The sequence below is a fragment of the Castor canadensis genome, chromosome 1 (genome assembly GCF_047511655.1).
Source record: "Castor canadensis chromosome 1, mCasCan1.hap1v2, whole genome shotgun sequence".
NCBI classification, from domain to species: domain Eukaryota; kingdom Metazoa; phylum Chordata; class Mammalia; order Rodentia; family Castoridae; genus Castor; species Castor canadensis.
The window spans coordinates 181,869,073-181,890,140 of NC_133386.1; the positions used below are offsets into that span (position 1 = coordinate 181,869,073).

General features: G+C 37.1%; 1 protein-coding gene across 25 annotated transcripts in view; it reads right to left on the reverse strand.

Annotated features, from left to right (window-relative positions):
- Positions 1 to 21,068, reverse strand: part of Phf21a (PHD finger protein 21A) — a 176,927-nt gene that overhangs the window by 113,050 nt on the left and 42,809 nt on the right. For 18 of the 25 annotated variants that reach the window (XM_074044690.1, XM_074044684.1, XM_020172362.2 and 15 more), the window contains one exon: positions 19,212 to 19,298. In XM_074044690.1, the coding sequence (XP_073900791.1) occupies positions 19,212 to 19,298 (87 nt within the window). Of the gene's footprint in view, positions 1 to 431; positions 10,935 to 19,211; positions 19,299 to 21,068 lie in introns of those variants that run through there. The other 7 variants (XM_074044695.1, XM_074044699.1, XM_074044696.1 and 4 more) reach the window with 2 other exon arrangements.

Genomic DNA, 21,068 nt, shown 5'->3' on the forward strand with positions numbered 1-21,068 from the left:
TCAATTCTCGTTCTAGATGCACAGAAATGTTAATTCAATACATATAACAGATGCCAAGAGCATTAGGGTTTAATTTTCCCAATAAACCCAGTCTAGTTTAGAAATTGCAGAACAGAATGAAATTTCTTGAAATATAGGAAAATTTGTACTTTTTGTTCTTCCTATTTTGCTTTCTGAAAAAGAAAACAGAAAAAGAGGGAAGGAGGGAGGGAGGGAGGGGGAGAGGATTGGTACCTCTTTAAAAATGCCATCCATAATAAGACCCATGCTGAAAAAAGTAAAATCAACTAAAACTCTGACTACAGTAACAGCAGCAAGGTGTCTCACAAGTGCCAATAGGAAGTAGGCTGCTCTAAACCTTGTCCTAGTTCTTTTATAGAAGGACCTAACAGACTGAGATCAGGCCTCATGAGAAGGCACTAACCACTCACCTTAGCTGAAATGCAACACAGATTTTCCAGTTGAGAGCAGACTCAGAGGAGGAAAGTGTAAAAATCTGATGCTAAAGGAACTTTTCCTCTCAAACTCCAGTCTTGCACAACACATTTTCAAGTTTGTCACTGGTTAACTTAACTGCTAACCTGACTGACAGGTACAAAGCACTATCAGGAAAAAAGTGTGTTCCATCTGTTTTTGATGGAAATTCAAAACATATCTCTTTTCCTACTCTGCACAGGTTTTTCCATCAGTTACTTTTACAACTTAGAGAAGAATTTCAGCCCCTAACATCTTACCTACAATAAAGTCTTGTTATATGTGAAGGCTCTCACTTAAACCTGTTGAAAACAGAAACTGCAGAACTATGTTCTGAACATCTTCCTACACTCTACAACTGCCCTACCACAGGAGTAAGGAGAGGAGAAAGGTTCAACTGCTAGTATTTCAGCCTAGATCTCTGATTCAAGGCATTGAGGCCTTTGTCTTTTGAAGAGGATCACAACATGTAAGGACTTTTTAAACTACCAATTATGACTATAACTTATATTTTTTTGTTTACCTGATGAAATCTCCTATTGTTCTTTGTATATAATAAAACACATAAAAAATTTTTCAACAAGCCTCACAATTTCATTTACTTAGAAAAAATGAATGGAAATATCCAACTGTGTTATACTTTTGGTAAAATGAAATAGACTAAAAAAGTTACTTTGAAGGTCAGTTTGAGGTATGTAAAACTTCTAATATGTGACTACAGTAAGGACAGGGACTTATGAGGGCACCTGTCACACAGGAGTTGTACAGTGCCCAATACAAATTTGTTCAATGAATTGATCACTAAAGCTTCTCATTAGATTTAAGATAGGAATTCCACCCAGCACATTAAATAATTTCTCCTTTAATAAAAAACTGACCCTAAAAATGGACATAATCTTTCTAGAAAGCAATTAGGTAGCATAAAAGGTTTGAGAAACTTTATGGGATATCTGCCTACCTCACAACTCCCTTTGTCTCACAGGCGCTCCCTGATCTAACCGTGTCAGTACTAGTGACATGGTCCCCTTGTGAAAGTTAACTGGACAAGCATAGGACACCTGGTTCAAACCATGCTTGTTACATTATCTTTCAAAAACCTGGGATAAGAATAAGCAAGTGATGTATGCACATATGAATAATAAAATAATAAAAAAAAGAAAAAAATGCAAAAAAAAAAGAAGAATAAACAAGTGAGTCTGAGATGGTCTCCATAGCATAAAGAAGTGACAAACTTAGGAAGTTTGCAGTAGCCAGAATATATGGCAGTACCTGCTACATGTACAAGGAAGTGGAGAGCAGAAATGAAACAGAGACAAAGACAAAGAAACACAAGAGATACTCTGGTTCCAGTCCAAAAAGCTGCCCCTGGGTTCCAGAGATACCCTTCTATGGTTCTAATAAATGCCCCTTTATACTTAAGTGTAAAGCAGAATTAAGATACAAAGATATGTAACAGGTATTTACTTCTTATCCAGTAATGTTTCTACTCCAAGGAAGTCATCAAAATTATGTACAAATATTTATGTCCAAGGATGTATAGTATAGAACTAAGCATAAAACAGTTAAATACTGGGACTTATCCAAATGTCTAAAAATAGTGAACTAATTAAGTAAACCATATATGATATGATACCCTACCTATGATGGGCTGCTATCAAGTCACTAAAACCAAATACCCCTGAAGAATATTTAAGAATGTGAAGAGATGCTCAAGATACATGAAGTATTTCTAAAATAACAATACAAAACCAATGTCAATTTTATTTTTAATATAAATGTATGGTATTAATGAATGAATAAAAAGATCTAAAACATGGAAGCAGAATCACAGCTAAATTTGATTTTTCTCCTTACTGAATTTTCTAAATGAACAAGCATGACTTCTGTAATTAGAAAAAACAATTACAGGAAGGAATTTCTTCCCACCAACAACATTTGCTATTACAGCACTAAGCAAAAAAGGGAGAAACAAACTGTTGTGGTTCAAGTATGAAGTGTGCCCCACAGACTCATGTACTGGGCCTTGGGTGCTGATGGGCTTTTGGAACGTGAACAGATCCTGAGGGCTCTGACCTAATCAATGGAGTAATCCCCTGGTGGATTCGTAATATGATGACATTACTGGGAGGTAGCACCTAATGGGAAGAAGTTAGGTCACTGGGGGGTATGTCCTGGAAAGATGTGCGTCATGTCTCCTGATCCTTCTCTCTTTGCTTCCTATCCACCGTGAGGTGAGCAACTTTGTTCTCCTACATGTTCCCCATTTTGGTCCACTTCACACAGGCCCAGAAACAACGGAGTCCAGGAACCAGGACTGAAACCTCTAAAACTGTGAGCCAAAGTAAATCTTAATCTCCTTTAAATTGCTGACTTGTGTATTTGGTCACAGCAACAAAAAAGTCTGACTAATACACAAACATCAGCAATAAAAAAACAAAAAGGCCCTTGTCCTGGTACATATTCAGATTAAAAATAATATTATGCTATATAACATATTTTTAAATTTATAAATTAACTCATTGATATTAAAGAGAAGGAAGATTTTTGAGTAGATTTATGAAGAAGGTCCTTGTGCTACTGAGGTGGGAAAGACTTTCCAGCTAATATTTATAGAGATTCAGAGGTATAGAACTTGATAAAAAAAAAATCAAAAGAACAAACAACAATCGAAGAAATGGGTCTACAGGTCACTGGGATACAGCTTTGTCCTATCATAAGTCTTTCATCTTACCTTCTATGGCTCTCCTCTTAACTGACAACCTAATGAAGTACTTCTCAAGTAAAATCCACCCAACCTTTTAAATAAATGTAAATGTTATTATTCACTATTATTTGACATTTAAAACAATCTGAAGCCACATGGCCTGGATTCATATCTTACTCTACCACTTACCAGCTCTGTGACCTTGGGCAATCGACTTAATTTGTCATCCATACAATGGGATAAATAGAACCTATCTCCTAGGTTACCGTAAATGAATTCGTATATTTAAAGTAGGTGGAGAAGTGCCTGACAAACAGTTATAGTTGTAACTGTGGTTATGACTAAGACAGTAATATTTGTAATTAAAAATAATCAAAGCAGTAGTACAAAAAAAGTGCTTTGTTTTCCAGCTACAGAAGATATCTCGCTGATCCTCACCTGACCAAGTTTCTGCCCTAAAAAACCTAACTCCTTCTAGTTCTCTGAACACATTTTGCTGTTTCCCATTTCTAGGATTCTGCATGTACTATTTTTCTGCCTGAAAAGCCTTCCTCTTTCCAGTTACTCCCTACTCATCCTTTAACACTAAACTCAGGTATCACTCCTTTATGGATACTTTTCTGACATTCCTCCATCAAAAGAATGTCCCCTTTCTGGACACAAACTTACTGTAATTATGTGCATGTCCATATCTCCTATGAAAGTATGAGCTCAGTAAGGGTAGGCTCTAAATATGAACTCATTGGAATTGAAATAATTGAAGTAGTCATTTATTCAAAAAATGTTCACTGAGTGCCAATACACCAATGAACCAAACAGGCTAGATTCCTAATCTCACTGAGTTTACGGTTTCTAGGCTTTGAGTGTGGTGCCAAAAGGTATTTAAGGGCCAAAGAGGCATAATATCCAATGGGGCTAAACTCATGAGTAATAATTTTTTTTATTATTATTGCCTAGATTATAGTTTCCAGCAACAAAAGAAAAGCAACTAACTACAAAGGGTATGTTTTTTCTTAGCTATAAACTCCTAAGTAATATCTTAACTAAATTTTGTAGTGGCCAAGAGGTTTGTGTTCAGAAAAATGAAAAGGGAGAACTAGAGAGGCCCAAGCAGAAGCCCTGAAACAGCTGGGGGCTGGGCGGGAGACCCCAGGCATAATCAACAGGTAATCTGCCTCAGGAGTTCCAGGTAATCTCAAAGAGCAATAACCCATCTAATGTTAGCCCAGACTTTCATTTTTGTATTTAGTTCTTTAACCAAAGTAACATATCAACGTGGCTTTAAAAAATACTACAAAGCTTATAATAAAAATAGTAGTCCCTTGCGTCAGCCCTCTTCAAGCCTTCAGTCCTATTTTTTCAGGAACCACTTTCAACTCTTTCAGCAATTTCTTCAGATGTTTACCTTCTCATTTAAAAACAAATTGTTGTACTTTTGAGTTTTCAAATTTTAATCATTACCTACTGAATTCCTATTATAGGTAATTGAAGTTTACTGTTTCTAACATCCCTCCTATCCCTAATCCCACTAGGCTTACCACTATTTTTAGTTAAATCCATATATTAGAATTATATAAGTAACATTAATTGGTGAGACAACTAATGTACTATGACCAAGCTTATCTTTTTGTACATTTTGTTATTCTTAGAACTAAAAATTGCCTCACTTTGTCATTTGCTTTATCATTAATTCTTCCCATACTCCCCAAGGAAGCTATAAAATGTTTCTCAAGAATGGCTAAAAACACATCATATACTTATCAGTCCCTTTTTTTTTTCTTGCTACATTTTTCCTAAATTCTTCCAGCCCCCTGCCCAATCTGACTGACTACTTTCTAAACATTTTGTACAATAGTCATCTAGGTTTTTCTCTCATCAAACAGGAGATTTTTCATCATCTCTATTGTATTGGATTCACTCTTTTCTGGATCCATGTCTTTGGTTTACTTTCTTGTTTTGATGGAGAAATCCTCTCTCAAAAAGTATGCACTGGAGTCAGGTTTTGTGTGTCTTCTATCCCTAGATTTGATCAAGAGATGGTCTGGGTACAGAATTTACACTGGAAATCACTAGTTTTCAGAACATTTAAGGCATCGTTCCAATGACTTCTAGCTTTCTGTTTTGCCTTATCAGTCCCAATTTCTGTTTGCAATTGTGGTTTTTGTTTGTTTTCCTCTGAGGAAGCTTTTAGGATCTTTTATCCCTGTTTTTGTCAAGTTTCACAATGATATGCCTTCATAAGGAGGAACTGGGGGTTTTTCATTCACAGCATTAGGTACTCTGTAAATTCTATTAATATAGAATTATATGCCCTCCAGTTGTGGGAAATCCCTTCTATTAGTTATCAGGTGATTTTCTCTTTTCCATTTGCTGTGTTCTCTTGTCTCAGAACTACTATTAGTCCAGACAGGGGACCCTGTGGGTTGGTCCACTTAAAATTTTCTCTCTTCCACTGTCTGTCTCTCTTCCATGTATTTATTGAGAGATGGCTGGCCTAGAACTTGCAATCTTTCTGCCTTCACCTCTTGAGTGCTGGGTCTACAAGCACACACAACCACACCTGACAGAAATTGAGCCCAGGTGGGCCTTAAACTTGCGATATTCCTACCTCATTCTCTTCAGCTACTTGATTACCAGAGTGTACCACCACAGCCAGCAGTTTCTTAAAAAGTTAAAAATCCACCTACTGCCAAGTATAGTGGCTCATGCCTATCATCCCAGCAATGTGGGAGGTGTAAAGAAAAGGATGACCACAGTTCAGGCAGGCCTGGGCAAAAATGTGAGACCATATTTGAAAAATAACTAACAACAAAAAAAAAAGCTGGGGCATGGCTCCAGTGGTATAGTACCTGTCTAGCAAGCCTGAGGCCCCAGCACCACCAAAAAAAAAAACCCAAAAAAAACCCCAAAACCACCACACATGCCTATTGTACAACCCAGATATCCTAAGGTAGTACACTAAGAAACGAAAACACATCTCCACACAAAGACTTAAATATGAATGTTCACAGTAGCTTAACAGAAAGAGTGTACACTGGGTAAGTCCATTTGTTAAAATCTTACATTATACACTAATCTATAGTGACAAGAGGCAAACAAGTGTTTACTTGGGGATGGAACTGGGAAAGGAAGAAATGGATCACCAAAGGATCCAAGAAAATTTTCCAAGATGATACCTGTGCTATTATCTTGATCGTGTGATTATTTCACAATATCAAAAGTTAGACCCTTTAAGATGTGCAGTTTATTTTACATTAATTATGTCTCAATAAATCTATAAAAGAGATGGGGAAAGAGAAGAAGATAGAAAACTCAGTATAAAAGTGACTAAAACCCAAAAGAGAATGAAGTGCTAAAAATGAACTGAAAACTAGGGTGGGGGCTGACATGTGTGTACAAAGGGCTTCTTATTCAGTGTATGCCCTTGCCCTGTTTTCAAGTGTGATACTCACTCTGCCCTAGCCTGTTACACCGACTGTGCCTTACTCCCTCTGAGTCTAGTGCCCCTCTGGTTAAATTTCTCTAGAGTGAGATTAGCAAATTTTCTATAAACGATCAAGCAGTAACTAATACAAGGTCATACTTATAAGTCGTTGTTTAAACTAGTCAGCTCAGCCACAGTAACGCAAGAAAGCAACTCAGGATGATATGTTAATGAAAGAGTATGGCTGTGTTCTGATAATGTTACCAAAACAGGCAGCAGGCCAGATTTGGCCCAGGTGCAGGCCCAGGGGCTGATCCCTGCTCTAGAGAACCATTAGTCTTTCCATCTTTGGAGAACTAGTCAATTTCTCCGCAGGATACTCTGAAGCAAGGGCTGAGAAATGGTTTATACCACTAAAAAATAAGTTAAATTAAAAATTAAGAGGAAGGAAGTTGTAAAAGGTTACTAGAAGTTTAAAGAGTTGTATCTATTTGAATCAGCTGTCATTTGCAGATGACGTTGGGGCAGCACTACAGGTAACCTGGTAACACTGATTCTCATCTGACGGTTCGTATCACAGGACAAACAGAAATAAAAGTAAGAGGAGTGTGTGTCCTCAGAAGTTTCTTTGACAGATATTTATAAATCCTTTTCAGCTGTTACCTTTTCCCACCTTGACTTTACTTGGGGTTTGGAGGTCTGGGCAATTGAACTCCAGATTTTTTTCCTTTTTGTAACACAGTGTTATTATGTAGCCCAGGCTGGCATATAACTTGAGATCTTCCTCCTTCAGTCTCCCAAGTGCTGGAATTACAGGCTATGAACCTTACACCTCATTCATTTTGGAATTATTTATTTATTTTTTGGGGGGTGGGTATTTAAACTCAGGGCCTTGGGCCTGCAAAGCAGGTACTTTACCACTGGAGCTGCACCTCTAGTCCATTTTGCTCTTGTTATTTTGCAGATGAGGGTCTCATGAACATTTGCCAGGGCTGGCATCAAACCATGATCTTCCTGATCTCAGCCTCCCAAGTAGCTGGGATTATAGGCATGAGCCACCAGTGCCTGGCTTGGAATTTTTTTTAAATCAAATAAATATTCCATGGAAAAAGTGAATTGCTAAGTGGTATATGTTCTTAAAAAAACAAACAAACAAAAAACAACAGTAATCCTGCTATCTCATTGTTAATTAAAGGCAATTGTGTGTTAGCTCAAAATGTTATGTGAATTTGCTTCAAATTCATGACAAACTTCTGCACTCAAATAAGTAAGATCATACACTCAGAAAAACACATTTCAAGTTCCGCCAGTTAACACCCTCTATAAAAGTCTTTTCCTTTAGGCACTACAACTTTTTAGGATAAGCTCCTCTGTGTTCTTGGCTCCACAGGGAAGATGTTAACTTTTACCCAACAGATGATGGAAGCTCTGGATGAAGTCTAGTTAGTAATTATCACTTGATGTTCATAAGAAGTTAGTTCAGGACTGATGGCTACCCTGAGTGTCCTTCTTGGTCAAAGTTATATAATTTGTTATGGAAAGGGGGAGAGGTTCTCTTAAAAGGTAATAGAGGTGAGAATGGGAGAAAAGGTGACAAATTAAACCTGCTAGTTGAAGATTTGTAGGGCTTCGATTTTCAGAGCAAAGGAATGCTGGGTGCTTAACTGATAGAAACTAACAACCACCTCCCTTGCAGACACAGCTAGTGTTGAGAAAAGTTAGCCAAATCCTGCTGATTCACAGGAACACATATTTGTTTTCTGAACCAGGAGAAAATCAACTAACAGGTCTTCTGTTTAAAAGATAATTTTGTAGGGTAGCCTCTCATCTAATCAGCTCCCAGGAGAAGATAGTAGTTAGAGAACAAACTACTTCTTGTCTAGTTATTTCACCCTAGTCTACCGGGAGAAACAAATGGAAAGACGTATGATTTGGCCTGCCATTTACAATGTTCAACATTTTAAAAATCAGAAATCTGAAAATACTATTAGGGTTTTGATAAACTGTGACTTTGAAAATGCAGATAAAAAGGTATATTAACAAAGAACATCAGGTTCCTTTGTTTCAATGACAATTTATAGACAATTAAAAATATATAAAAAATTTGAAACTTGTGCTTTATATTTGAAATAAATTACATCATTTTCCTATAACAGATTTACCTTTCTAGTAATGTACTGCTTTTAGGAAAAGTAAAATTATTTTTGCTTTCCTTGCCCTGAAAGCAGGTTGCTAGCTAGGGTAGCAAAAGGAGACTTCTAAAGTAATCCACGATTCCAGTAACAAGCACTAATGATTGCTAAAACTTTATAGAATTGTAGCATGCACACATTTTCAGGTATACACTACACTGAATTTACATTAATAGAGAAAAGTGTTACAGAGACAGACAATGCTAATTGCTTGTTCCAACACCCATTATTCCCCATCCCTTCTGCTTCTCTGCTAACAACAACAACAAAAAAACACTTCTGTTTGAGTATATAGTCTCTAAACAAGTGAGTGGTGAAACTCCAGCTTCAGGATAAATCAGTCTTGGATCCACTCTTCTAGCCAGGAAATAAGTGTCGGCAAATGACAGAATTGCGGTCAATGAGACATAAAGTTTATTGAAGGGCTTCTAATTAAAGTTTTCCTTGCTCCAAGTAAGACACATTTAAAAAATGTCCCCTTTTCACCTCAAGATGTTGATGTGTAAAGATGCAAAGTCTGGAGTTTCAGCAGCCATCCTGTGACAAGCAGCAATGTTTACTGCAGGCTGAGGGTGGCAGAAAAGATAACCAGAATATTGGTCCTCATGGTGTTACGGAGCTGCTAAGCTAAACAATTCCAGCAACTCCTTATTACATGAAATAACAAATTCACTTCCTGTTTTAGCCACTTTTAGTTGGGTTTTCTGTTATACACAAGTAAAAGCATCTGGTGTACAAATTATAATGTTCGCATTAAAGATCAGGAAAGCAGTTCAGAGAACTCTAGCAGCTCAAGTCCTGCAGTGAGAGGCACAGGTACAGCTAGAACTTGCTGCTTTTCTTCAGCAAATGTTCTTACGCACCACTGCACGGGACGCACTACACACCAGACATATGAGGGCGAAGGAACACCGGTCATAGGGCTTACAATCTGGAGAGGGAGACTGGCATACCAGTACTTTAAAATGTATGGTAGGAGCTACACAAGAGTTATAGATCCAGAAACTTTGTTTACAAACCATTTGACTATGCCAAGACATGTGAGACACAAAAACCCAGAGACAAACTTTTTTTTCTTTAGTGATTTAAAATTTCAAAAGGAGACTTCCTGTGAATTTATAATTATTTCACAATAAAAATTTAAACCCCAAAAGAAACAGATATACTCTCACAAACATAATCTTGAACAAAATATGCCAGACAGAAAGAGAGTATACACTGTTTGATTTCTTATATAGGCAAAACCAATCTATGTTGTCAGAAGTCACTGGTGGAGGGAGGTAGTGAATTCAAGAAAGCACATGAGACTTCTGTGGTGACATTAATATTCTGCTTATTGATATGGGTGCTAGTTACCCGTGTGTTTAATTTGTAAAAATGTATCTAGGCCATATGTGCGTACATATAAATATAAACACATATTTACATATGTAATTTTCTTACACTGTACATCAGTAGTTTAAAAAAACAATATACATTCCTTATAAAAACAAATTTAAATAACAGAATATACAAGGGGAAAAGCACCAAGCTTAGCTGGGCGCCAGCAGCTCCCGCCTATATAATCCTAGTCACTCAGAAGGCAGAGATCAGGAGAATCACAGTTTGAAGCCAGCAAATACCCAACACAAAAATAGTTCACAATACTCTATCTTGAAAAAACCCATCACAAAAAAAGGGCTGGTGGAGTGGCTGGAGGTGTAGGCCCTGAGTTCAAACGCTAGTACCAGGAACAAAAAAAAAAGCACCAAACTTCCTTCATTAGCCTTCTGAACACTCTTTTTAGAGGTAATCACTGTGAACAGTTCTGTGTAAAATAATTCTAGATAATCTAGACCTTTTCCCATACATTTTCAACTATAAATGATCATAAGTGCACAAATTAAAGCATGATTTTTAGTATTTTATATTTCAAATAAATACAGAATTATACTGCACATTTTATAATCTGTGCTTTTCACTTTCCATTTATCTTTCCATTCAGTTAAGCACCCACTTTTAACAGCTACATACTATTCCATAACATGTAATATATGGTTAGCACTTACGTGTCACTTACTAATGCACTCTGATTTATTCACAATTGTTTTCAGACTTTCTTGAGTGGCTATTTCTGTACTATACTGTCCTGTAAATGGGCCTGCTGACAGAAAGGTATAAGGCAGCTCTAAGTTTACACTAAGGATAAAGATAGAAAAGCACCCCAGCCCAAGAAAACAACAGAGTATAACCAAGAATCTGTGAGCTTTTGGGAAGTCTAGAGGACAGAGTATGAATGGGTTCAGTGGAGAAGCAGGCATAGGGTAGGGTAATGAAGGGCTTTCTTTTTTTAATTATTACTAGTGTATACTAATTATACAAAGGGGTTTCACGGTGGTATTTCCATACCTGCATATAATGTATTTTGATCAAATCACCCCATTACTCTTTCACGTCTCTTGACCCCACTTTTTAGCAAAGGACTTTCTAAGTTATATAGCAATGCTGCAAAAGAGGCTGTATCAGGTTTCCGAACTACTGGTCCCAGGCTCATTTACTAGTTTATAGAACTTCATTTCATACAAGTTTTCCTTTTCTGAAACTGAAGCTGCTCTGAACTGGAAGAGAACATTACTAAACATTCCTAAAACACTAGCACAGGAAGCACTCTGAGAATATCACTGTGTAAAAAAACAGGGGTGATTTGAATGGTTTGAGTGGGAATCTTAACTGGTGAACAGTCTTGGTATGGACACCCTTAAATACCTCACACTTCCTGAACACATGATGAATTAACACATTCAAACTTGCTTCCCACCTACCTGCCAAGCGAGAGTTGAGGAGTACAAATAAGAACCTACAGAGTCATTTACTAAATAAAACCAAATGAGGACTATAGTGATCTGGATTCTAGTTTTGAATTCTAGTCTGATTAGTTACACATTCAATAGCTAATTCACAAAATCCATGTCTCAATTTATATATTACAATGACACACTCATGACTGAGTTAAATGTGAAATTCTCTGGCTCCTTAGCAAAGTAGTAGTTTACATGAAAGATTACATTTGAGATGAAGTTAACCACCACTATTAGAGGCAAAAATTTCCATTTAAATAGAGCTCACCTCCCTAAAAAAACCAAAATTGGATGTACTTAATAGACACATGATCATTAACTTCTAAAAGGCATTATAAAAACACTTCATACAGAAGGAAACAGATATTACATTATTTAATGACTGAAACCTTATCAACAAGCCTGTTACAGAGCCAAACTCCTGGTGCCCCTCCATCCACTCCCCATATGTAAGTAGTACAACTGCTACCTGTGGTTTGAAAATGGGCAGTGTCCCTCAAAGGCCTATGTGTTAAAGGCTTAGTCCTCAGGTTGGCACTACTGAGAGATGCTGTGGGCCTTTAGGAGGTGGGGCCTTAATGAGAGGTATTTAGGTCACTTGGGGACATGCCCTGGAAGAGGACTGTGGGACCCTGGTCTTGTTCATGCTCTCTGCCTACTGGCTCAGGATGTAAGGAGTCTGTTCTGTCATGCTCTCCTGCTATGATGTGCTGCCCTCACCAGAGGCCCAAAGCAATGAGGCCACCTGTTCCTGGACTCAAACCTCCAAAACTGTACACTAAATACACCTTTTCCTTTTATAAACTTAATTGCCGCCAGGTACAAGTAGCTCACACCTGTAATCCTATCTACTCAGGAGGCAGAGATCAGGAGGATCACAGTTTGAAGCCAGCAAATAGTGGGCAAATAGTTTGCAAGATCCTATCTCAAAAAAACCCATCACGAAAAAGGGCTGGTGGAGTGGCTCAAGGTGTAGGCCCTGAGTTCAAACTCCAGTACAGCAAAAAAAAAAAAAAAAAAAAAAAAAAAGCTAATTGCCTGAGGTATTTTGCTGCAGTAACACAAAGCTGACAAATACACCTAACTGGGCTTAAGTTATGTTGTTCTGTGCAGGGACAGAAACCTTGCGAAAGACTTTGGAATCTATTTTACTAAGCATTTTCAAATTTAAAATTAAGACTGGTTCCATAAATGACAACTATTTATTAAATGAAGAAAAGTATTATCTCACTGCTACTAGATTAAAATCATCTATAAGAAACAAAGATTATACTTTTAAACATAGCATCAGAGAGGCAAACTTACAGGAAAAGATCAAAGACAACAAAGGAGTCAACTTCTTTAAAAAGGACTAAGAAGAAAAGAAGGGGTAAATGATACTATGAAATACTGACACCACAGACCAATGGCAAATGCTATGCAAAGTGCACCTCCAGATAAGCATCAAGTACATATTAACCCACTTTCCAGATCTGCAAAGTGCTTCTTTCCCTCCACAGGGTTTTTTTCTGGGGAAAATTACATGCTCTTATATATTCTATTATCTGGAACAGCCTTTTCTGAAAGTTATTTTATGTAGCAAAAGGGTTTCTTATTTATTTAATTATGTTTTACTTTTATTTGTTTTCTGCTGAATTTATTCCTGAACTGTAACTTTTTGTTTCTTCTTTTCAGTAAGGATCATCTGCACATGATGGGGGAGCTCACGTATGACTTGATCCGACTGTGAGCTCTGTAAGTGCAGCAGTGCATTGTGGGTGCTTTATGCACATGATGTGTTCAATGACCAGACAATCTCTATCTAAACCCTTAAGTTCAGCATTACTCTCTACATTTTAAGCATGTGCAGGAAAAATTCAGCTATCAACCCTGTGTCCAGCCACTACTGTTTGGCCTGGGCATACCTACCAACTCCACCATTGTTAACATTGGAATGGCACACATTACTTCTTCAAAGTGACTTATTTCATATACTTGGTGGCTTTTCAGCTATGTACACCCTTGATGGCCATGGCAGTTTCTGACATGTTCTTAAGGTGAAGACGAAGACTTGAACCACTTGCTTGGCATAATTTTGTACAGTTTCTAGCTCAATAGAGTAGGGAACCATTTTCACAGGTCATTTCAGGCCACTTACAGAAAGAGTTGTGTACTTTTAATGAAGCAAAGTTTTCTTATACCGTCTTATCGAAGGGAGGTCAGATGGATTATTGTTTTCAATCTCTGTTTTAAGATTATATATCTATATAATTTATCATGTGGTCACATGACTTGTTTTGGCTAATGACATGTTAAGAGTCTGATGCCGGTAAAATCCAAAACGTGTTTTGGTGATTTGGCCTACATCTTGTGCTCTGGTGATAAACCATGTTGCCCAAGGTAGCTGCTGTCCCTTCATGCCAGGCCTCTGAATGAACACATTTGACCTAATCAAACCTGTAGCCTGGAGGCAGGTTCTGCCAACCCAAACTGAAACAGATGGGCCAAGTTAAGTACAGCCTACAGCAAGAAACCCCCCAGATAACCTACAATAAATTCTTCTTATTGTTGCCCACTCAATAAAAGTGGTTTGCTATGTAAAACTGTTATGGCAATAGTTGACCAGTATACCCAGGAATCGTATACCTAGGAATTTGTCCTAAGGCAATCCAGAGAGAAGCACAGACTTACATATATGGGTACTTATAATAGCAACATTTATAATAACAAAAAACTGGGGCGGGGGGAGGGAAGCCTATCATCAAATAATAAGAAGGATAGTTTTTTAAATTACAATATAACCAGACAACTAAATATTTGAAGCTGTTAAAAAAAAATCATGTTCTCAGCCAGGTGCTGGTGGCTCATGCCCGTAAATCTAGCTTCTCAGAGGGCAGAGATCAGGAGGACCAGCTGAAACCAGCTGGGCAAACAGTTCTAGAGATCCTATCTCAAAAATACCCATCACAAAAAAAGGGCTGGTGGAGTGGCTCAAGGTGTAGGCCAGCACTGCAAAAAAAAAAAAAAAGTTCTCAAAGAATACTCAAAAAAAATGTAAGGAAGTATTCATAATACATTAAGTTTAAAAAGCAAGATGCACTGTTCTTTAAAATAAAAAAGAATTATAAGCAGAGAAGGATCAGTTAGATAAAATACATTTAAGAAATACAAATGCTTCTTCTGTGCTAAGTATTATTCTCTGTTAAATATTATACTAGGAATAAAGAAGTAACGTGTTCCCTGCCTTCTTAAAACTAACAATCTAATAAGGAAGACTTATTTTAAAAATAGTAATCACGTAAACAGATATATAATTACAAACTGTGATATGCTATGTAGTGGACACTGGTAATTATTTCCAGTACCTGTTTCCCATTTCTTACTCAAGTCTAGTCCCTCGAAATAAACTACATTTCCCAGCCCTCCTTGCTCCTAGCTGAGGCCATGGGACAAAGGTCAAGTCAAGGGGATTTAAGTGCAAGGGGTACACACAACTTCCGTAAAAATTCTTCAAATGAAGGGCTCCGTACTGTTGCTTTCCCCCTTCTGACCAGATGGAGCTGCTATTTTAGACTATAATTTGGAAGCATCATGCTGAGAATGGCACAGCAACCAAACAGGAGGAGCCTGAGTTCACTGACACAGTTGAACCATGTTCACCAACCCCAGTCCACCTACAGAGCTTTCAGATGACAGAGAAAGAAAATTTTACCTTGTGTAAGCCATCTTTATTTGGGGTTTTTCAGTCATTTCCAAGATGAACTGACTCTTAAATGGCATAACTAATATGAAGGAAAAATGAAGGGTTCAATGAGATTATGGTAGAAATGGCTGATTTTCACTGGAGGAAAGTGTTTTAAGGATGGCTTCTAAGAGGAAGTAAGGTGAAACCTCCAGATGAAAGGCTGGCAAACTGTTTAAGTAGGGAAAACCAAAGATGCAACTTGGGCCTGAATCCCCACAGGGACAAGGAATAATCTTTGGAATGTTAAGATCACCTCTTGGGCCAGGGGTATAGCTGAGGTACAGACTGCTTGCCTAGCATGCCTGGAGTTCCATGCCTGGAGGAGGGGGGGCTCTCTAAAAAGTTAGAATTAAAACAAAGCACTAGAGCAACTGAGCGTTTTTGGCTCCGACATCAAAATTTCTCTATTCTGACAAGAAAAGGATCATTTATGCCTGTCAAATATAAGGGGTGGGGAAGTACAGAATGAGAATGCTTCCTGTTAAGGAAATTAATGGCTGCTTCTGCCCTTTACCATTACTACTGTTAAAACTGTTTAATTCTCTGATTAGAGTACTTCTTGAATCATGAAGAGAAATGAGATTTTTAAATGTCTATGCTACCCCTGGCATAGACAAGAGGGTGGGTTTAAAAAATAGTATTTTTTGTTTACTTCTGATCTTAAAAGCAAAACATACTATGGAGAATTTAGAAAATATACATAGAGTACACTGAAAAAAATAAACTACCTATAAAATCACCACCTTCCAACATTTTTCACTGACACTGTTTTTATACAAATTTACATGCCCATATAGATTCATACATCGATCAAACACAAAAATAGGATTATAATGCATGTAAAGTTGAATATACCTTTTCATTTATTTTATCAGGAGCCTATTTCTATGTCACTAAACCGTGATTTTAATACATAACATATAGTTTATTTATTCAGTATAGTCTAGAGATTTCCTGAGTTAAAACTGTCAACCACAAGTTAAAGCACTGTAGGTCAAGAAGCTGCCCTCAAAATCTGCCCTAGAGTCTCTGTGCGCAAATCTGAAATTACAATTGGAAAGCCCCAGAACCTTTTAAGCAAGAATTCAGTGGAAGTCACTGAGTTTTAGCCACTGAAGGATCCTCGTTAAGGACCATATTTTCCTGAGAAAGAGCATCATTATATAATTAGTCTTTTTTTTTTCTTTTTTACACTGCTGAGGATTGAACCCAGGACCTCAAGCATGCTAGGCAAACACTCTACCACTGAGCGATATCCCTAGTCCACAAAACCAGCCTTGAGGAAAAAAGTGAGTAAGTATCAAAGATTGAGGCCATAATAATGAGTAAGAACCAGTAAGTGTCCACTGTAAGAATCAGTGACTACCTGCAATGCTTTATATTTTTAATAAAGCAAAATAAGAAAATGTCTGCATCTATTACTTGCATAATTAAGTTTTAAAATGAATGTTAGAAAAATGCACCAGAAAAAGAATGACGCAGAGTTCATCAGTCTTAACTCTGAAGTGAGCCATTATTGTTCATGATTTTCTTATTTTAAATTTCTCACAATAAAAACATAATGTTACATTAAAGTATTAGTCATGTGAGTATGGTAATTTGGATTTTAATACTAAAGTGAAGGAAAATCAGTAAGTTTGGCCAGAGGCTGTGGATCTTTTGAGAAGGAAAAACAAAAAGATGGGCATAAAGCATGAAGAACTTGTTCTAAACAACAATTTTAAACTACAGCTGAACTAGCAATAGCAGCATTCCATGCTGGAAATAAGTCTGAGGAAAGATCAGCTTTTACACTTTACAGCTGTGCTCCCTTCCAATACAATCCTACCTAAAAAAAAATGTTTTCCTGTTCCATCAAGAAGGTTTTTTAATAGTTGAGCAAATGTTATAAAAATGCCAAAACTGCATTTCAGTTTCTGACTCCAGTTTTCTTTGTATACTTAAGGTTTTCCTTATGTTAGATAATTTTTTAAAAATTCCAAATCCAAACTTAGTTTAGATGACAACTAGTACACCACCTGATGAAATGTCTTCCTGAACAAAGATGGCTGTACTTTTCTACGAAGTGACTTCTCTACTAGAAAAAAAGGAGTGAAAAGTTACAAAATAAACCAAATTTTGCATTACTTCTCAGAAACATAAAAATCAAATAATGCAATTTCTTCCTTTATGTAAGACTTGGGTTGTTTTAACTTTGCGGTGGCATTCCCTCCCCTATTCCACTAATCGGTTCTCATCTTCTTTCCCTGCTGTAACACATGAAAATTTTCAGCAGAAGTGACTCACTCATTGGCATTTTGTCAACTAACCCTGAAACTCTAAGGAGGCTCACTGCTACCGTAACGCAAAAGGTAGAACACTTTCCTTCACACACATCATTTTGATGTTAGACAACTGAATCACATTCAGAGCCAAAAGAACACTAACAACTCTGTTTATATTCTTCCTTACAAATTGTTCCCCACCATCCCGTCCTCATCTCAATTTTACTTTGGCAACTCCCTAATCTAAAATATCTGCTATCCGTGCAGAAGACAAGATGAGGAAGCAAAACAATGGGAGGGAGGAGTAAAAAGCAGTTGCTCATTCAGCTTGAGGAAGATAACTAATTAGTTCATCTATTCTGTACAGTTCCCAAAATGTATTTGTCCCCTCAGTTAGATGAACACACAAGACAGACACACTCAGAAACTTCTGGGAATAAATTACTTATTGCTCTTATTTACTAAATAAAAGTTTAAAAAAACAACATAAAAACAGTTATTGAGGATTGTTTCATCAAAAATCTTCAGTAAGACGTCACTAGCGTGAATTAAAACTACAAATCACTTCATCCTTGTGGTTCACATAGTTACCTATAAGAGAAAATGTTATTTTTAACCAGAAGGAAAGTAGTGGGGAAGAAAGAAGAAAACACATGCTTTATCAGATAACTAAGACATTTACTTATAGCTCTATCCACTGACACACTCCACCTGGTGGCAGGAAGTGCCTGAATTGGTGAAGTGGAGATCAACATTAAAAAATAAAATAAAATAAAATCCAAACCGGTGCCATTGGCTCACGCCTGTAATCCTAGCTACTGAGGAGGCAGAGATCAAGACGATCGCGTTTCAAAGCCAGCCCAGGCAAATAAGTTCACGAGACCCTATCTCGAAAATACCTAACACAAACAGGGCTGGTGGAGTGACTCAAGGTGTAAAGTCCTGAGTTCAAGCCCCAGTACAACCAAAAAAAAAAAAAAAAAAAATTCCAAACAGTATTTTTCAGTTGTCCTTGGAAAAAAGTGAGGTGCTCTTCTCTTGCCCTATTATATAGAGTAAGTCTTACCAAGTTTCCACCAAAGTGTCTTCAAACAGTAGGTCAATATCTAGTGAAGATTAACATAGATGTGTGACAATACTTAGGATGGTAGACCTACTTGTAGAGACCTACTTAACAAACAGCTCTTCTCTCCATAGTAAGTTAACTGTCAGCTAGAGCCTTTCAGGAGCCTTTAAAACAGGAAACAAGACACACACGGCAGCTCCAGGATTCTCTACCACAAATTCCCACTAAGTTTCTTTACCCCTTCCCCTATGGGTAAACTAGAGAGTTTAATTAACACAGTGAACGGCAGCCTGCCACATTGCTTTTAGATATTTGCCAGTAACATATACTCTCGGGATACTCTAGAGACTGATTTCTACCAAAAATAAAAATAGATAAACAGAGCTCAAGCAAAATTGAAACCGAGTCTGGCTGCCCACACTTATTTTCACACATGAGGAAAAATAGCAGTTCTCTTAGAAGCCTCAAGCAGACATATCTTTAGAACACAATGTTAAAAATATGCCCCGCCCCCCCCTTCCGCTACCTGTTTCTCACTCAAAGCTGTGATTTTGGCTTGGAGTTCATGAAGCTGTTTCTTTAAGTCAGCATTCTGATTGGAAAGAAAAAATATCTGTGAGAAAAATATTCATTTGTTAACAGAATAGTAGCAAGAAGAATATGCATACTGTATTACAAATGATGAAGCAACCTTAAGCATGTAGTCAATTAAATTTGTCATGCATTAAATTAGAATCATAACATCAACCCCTAATATGCAAATCCTAAAAGTGGGCTCCAAGCACAAAATAGGTGTATCCACTTTGAAACTGTTTTAAATTACAAGAAGTTGTACATTTTAGCATCTTGCACCGTAACAGTAACTTTCTACTGAAACATTGTTATTCTTTATAGAAAATGTCAGTTGACTGAAAACCTAAAGCTCCATTAATCAGACAAAAACAGGAAAATGGAGGCTCTAAGTATGCATACCCTGGCATGCTTTGCAGCATTATCAACAAAGATAAGAGGTTTTTCTCTACTCATCCTCTCCCTTATTTAGTAAAGTACATTTGTTATTTTAGCCTAGATTTGAAAAGCTGTCAGTACTGTAACTGCCTTAACACCACATCATTCAAATTAACACACTGACTACCAGGGCCCTTTCTCAGTTCTAAAATTCTAGAAATCAAAAAAAGAACACTATTTTAGATGAGACACACTGAGCATGCTTGCCTTTTACTCAAGGGGGATAGCAATGCAAAATTCAAGTTTTCAAAGACTTAACATAGGATGAGAGCCTACTAGCAGACAGAACACAACCCAATGCTTTTTACTCAATTATTTCAAACAAATTCTTTCATTTCAAACATGATTCCTTCAAACCACCCTGCCTGGTCTTCCGTCAGCGTCAGGGTACACATCTACCTCATCTCCTGAGTTTCAAATTTACTCCATTTGGATTTTTTAAATAAAAAGTGTATTTGACATGGGCTTCTCTGAGATCATCTATAATGCTATCCAACAAGTCCCTGCCCCTTGGATTTTTCAGATCAAAACTGTCCTCTTACATGATTACCAGCTGCATTAGGAATGCTCACTTCTCAGAATACTTCAGCTGCTGAGAATATAGGTTACATTAAACAGGAAAGAATCTGTTAGTCTAGAGTCTATTGTCTCGCAGCTCCCTAAATCCAATTTAAACTGTAATATACTAAAAAGTAAAAATTAAAAAGCAGTTTCTCATGAAAGCTGGACTAACAAACAGAATAAATATGGACTACACATGCCAGCTCAGAATGAATGGATTGTGTTAAAACAGTATAGTCAGATAACTAAGTCCTCAATATGTAAAGATGAATATTATTTTCCACTTCAAAAATCAATCTGCGCTGGGTGCCAGTGGCTCATGCCTGTAATCTCAGGAGGCAGAGGTGAGGAGGATCCCAATTTGAAGCCAGCCTGGGAAAACAGTTAACAAAATTCTATCTCGAAAAAAACCCTTCACAAAAAAAGGGCTGGTGGAGTGGCTCAAGGTGTAGCCCTGAGTTCAAGCCCCAGTACTGCAAAAAAAAAAAAAAATAGAAAATCAATCTGCCTCAGTACCATTCTTTAAGAATTTGACTTTATAAAGAAAAATATGTGACCAAGTGTCTCTTTTACAACCATTAGACAGTGGGTCTAATACATAAAAATCACTGGAAGACAGGGTAACTTTTTTGGGACAACTTCTTGCCAAAAATAGAGGCTAAAATGCTAGAGTCCAAAAATCCTATGAAAAAAACTTTAAAAGTTAACATTTTCTGGGTTATTACACTATATAAGGTTACTTTGATATCCTCTTTAGGGTTTTTTTTTTCCAAATATAAAATGCTTCTTTAAAAATTATTCTAAACTTCTAACT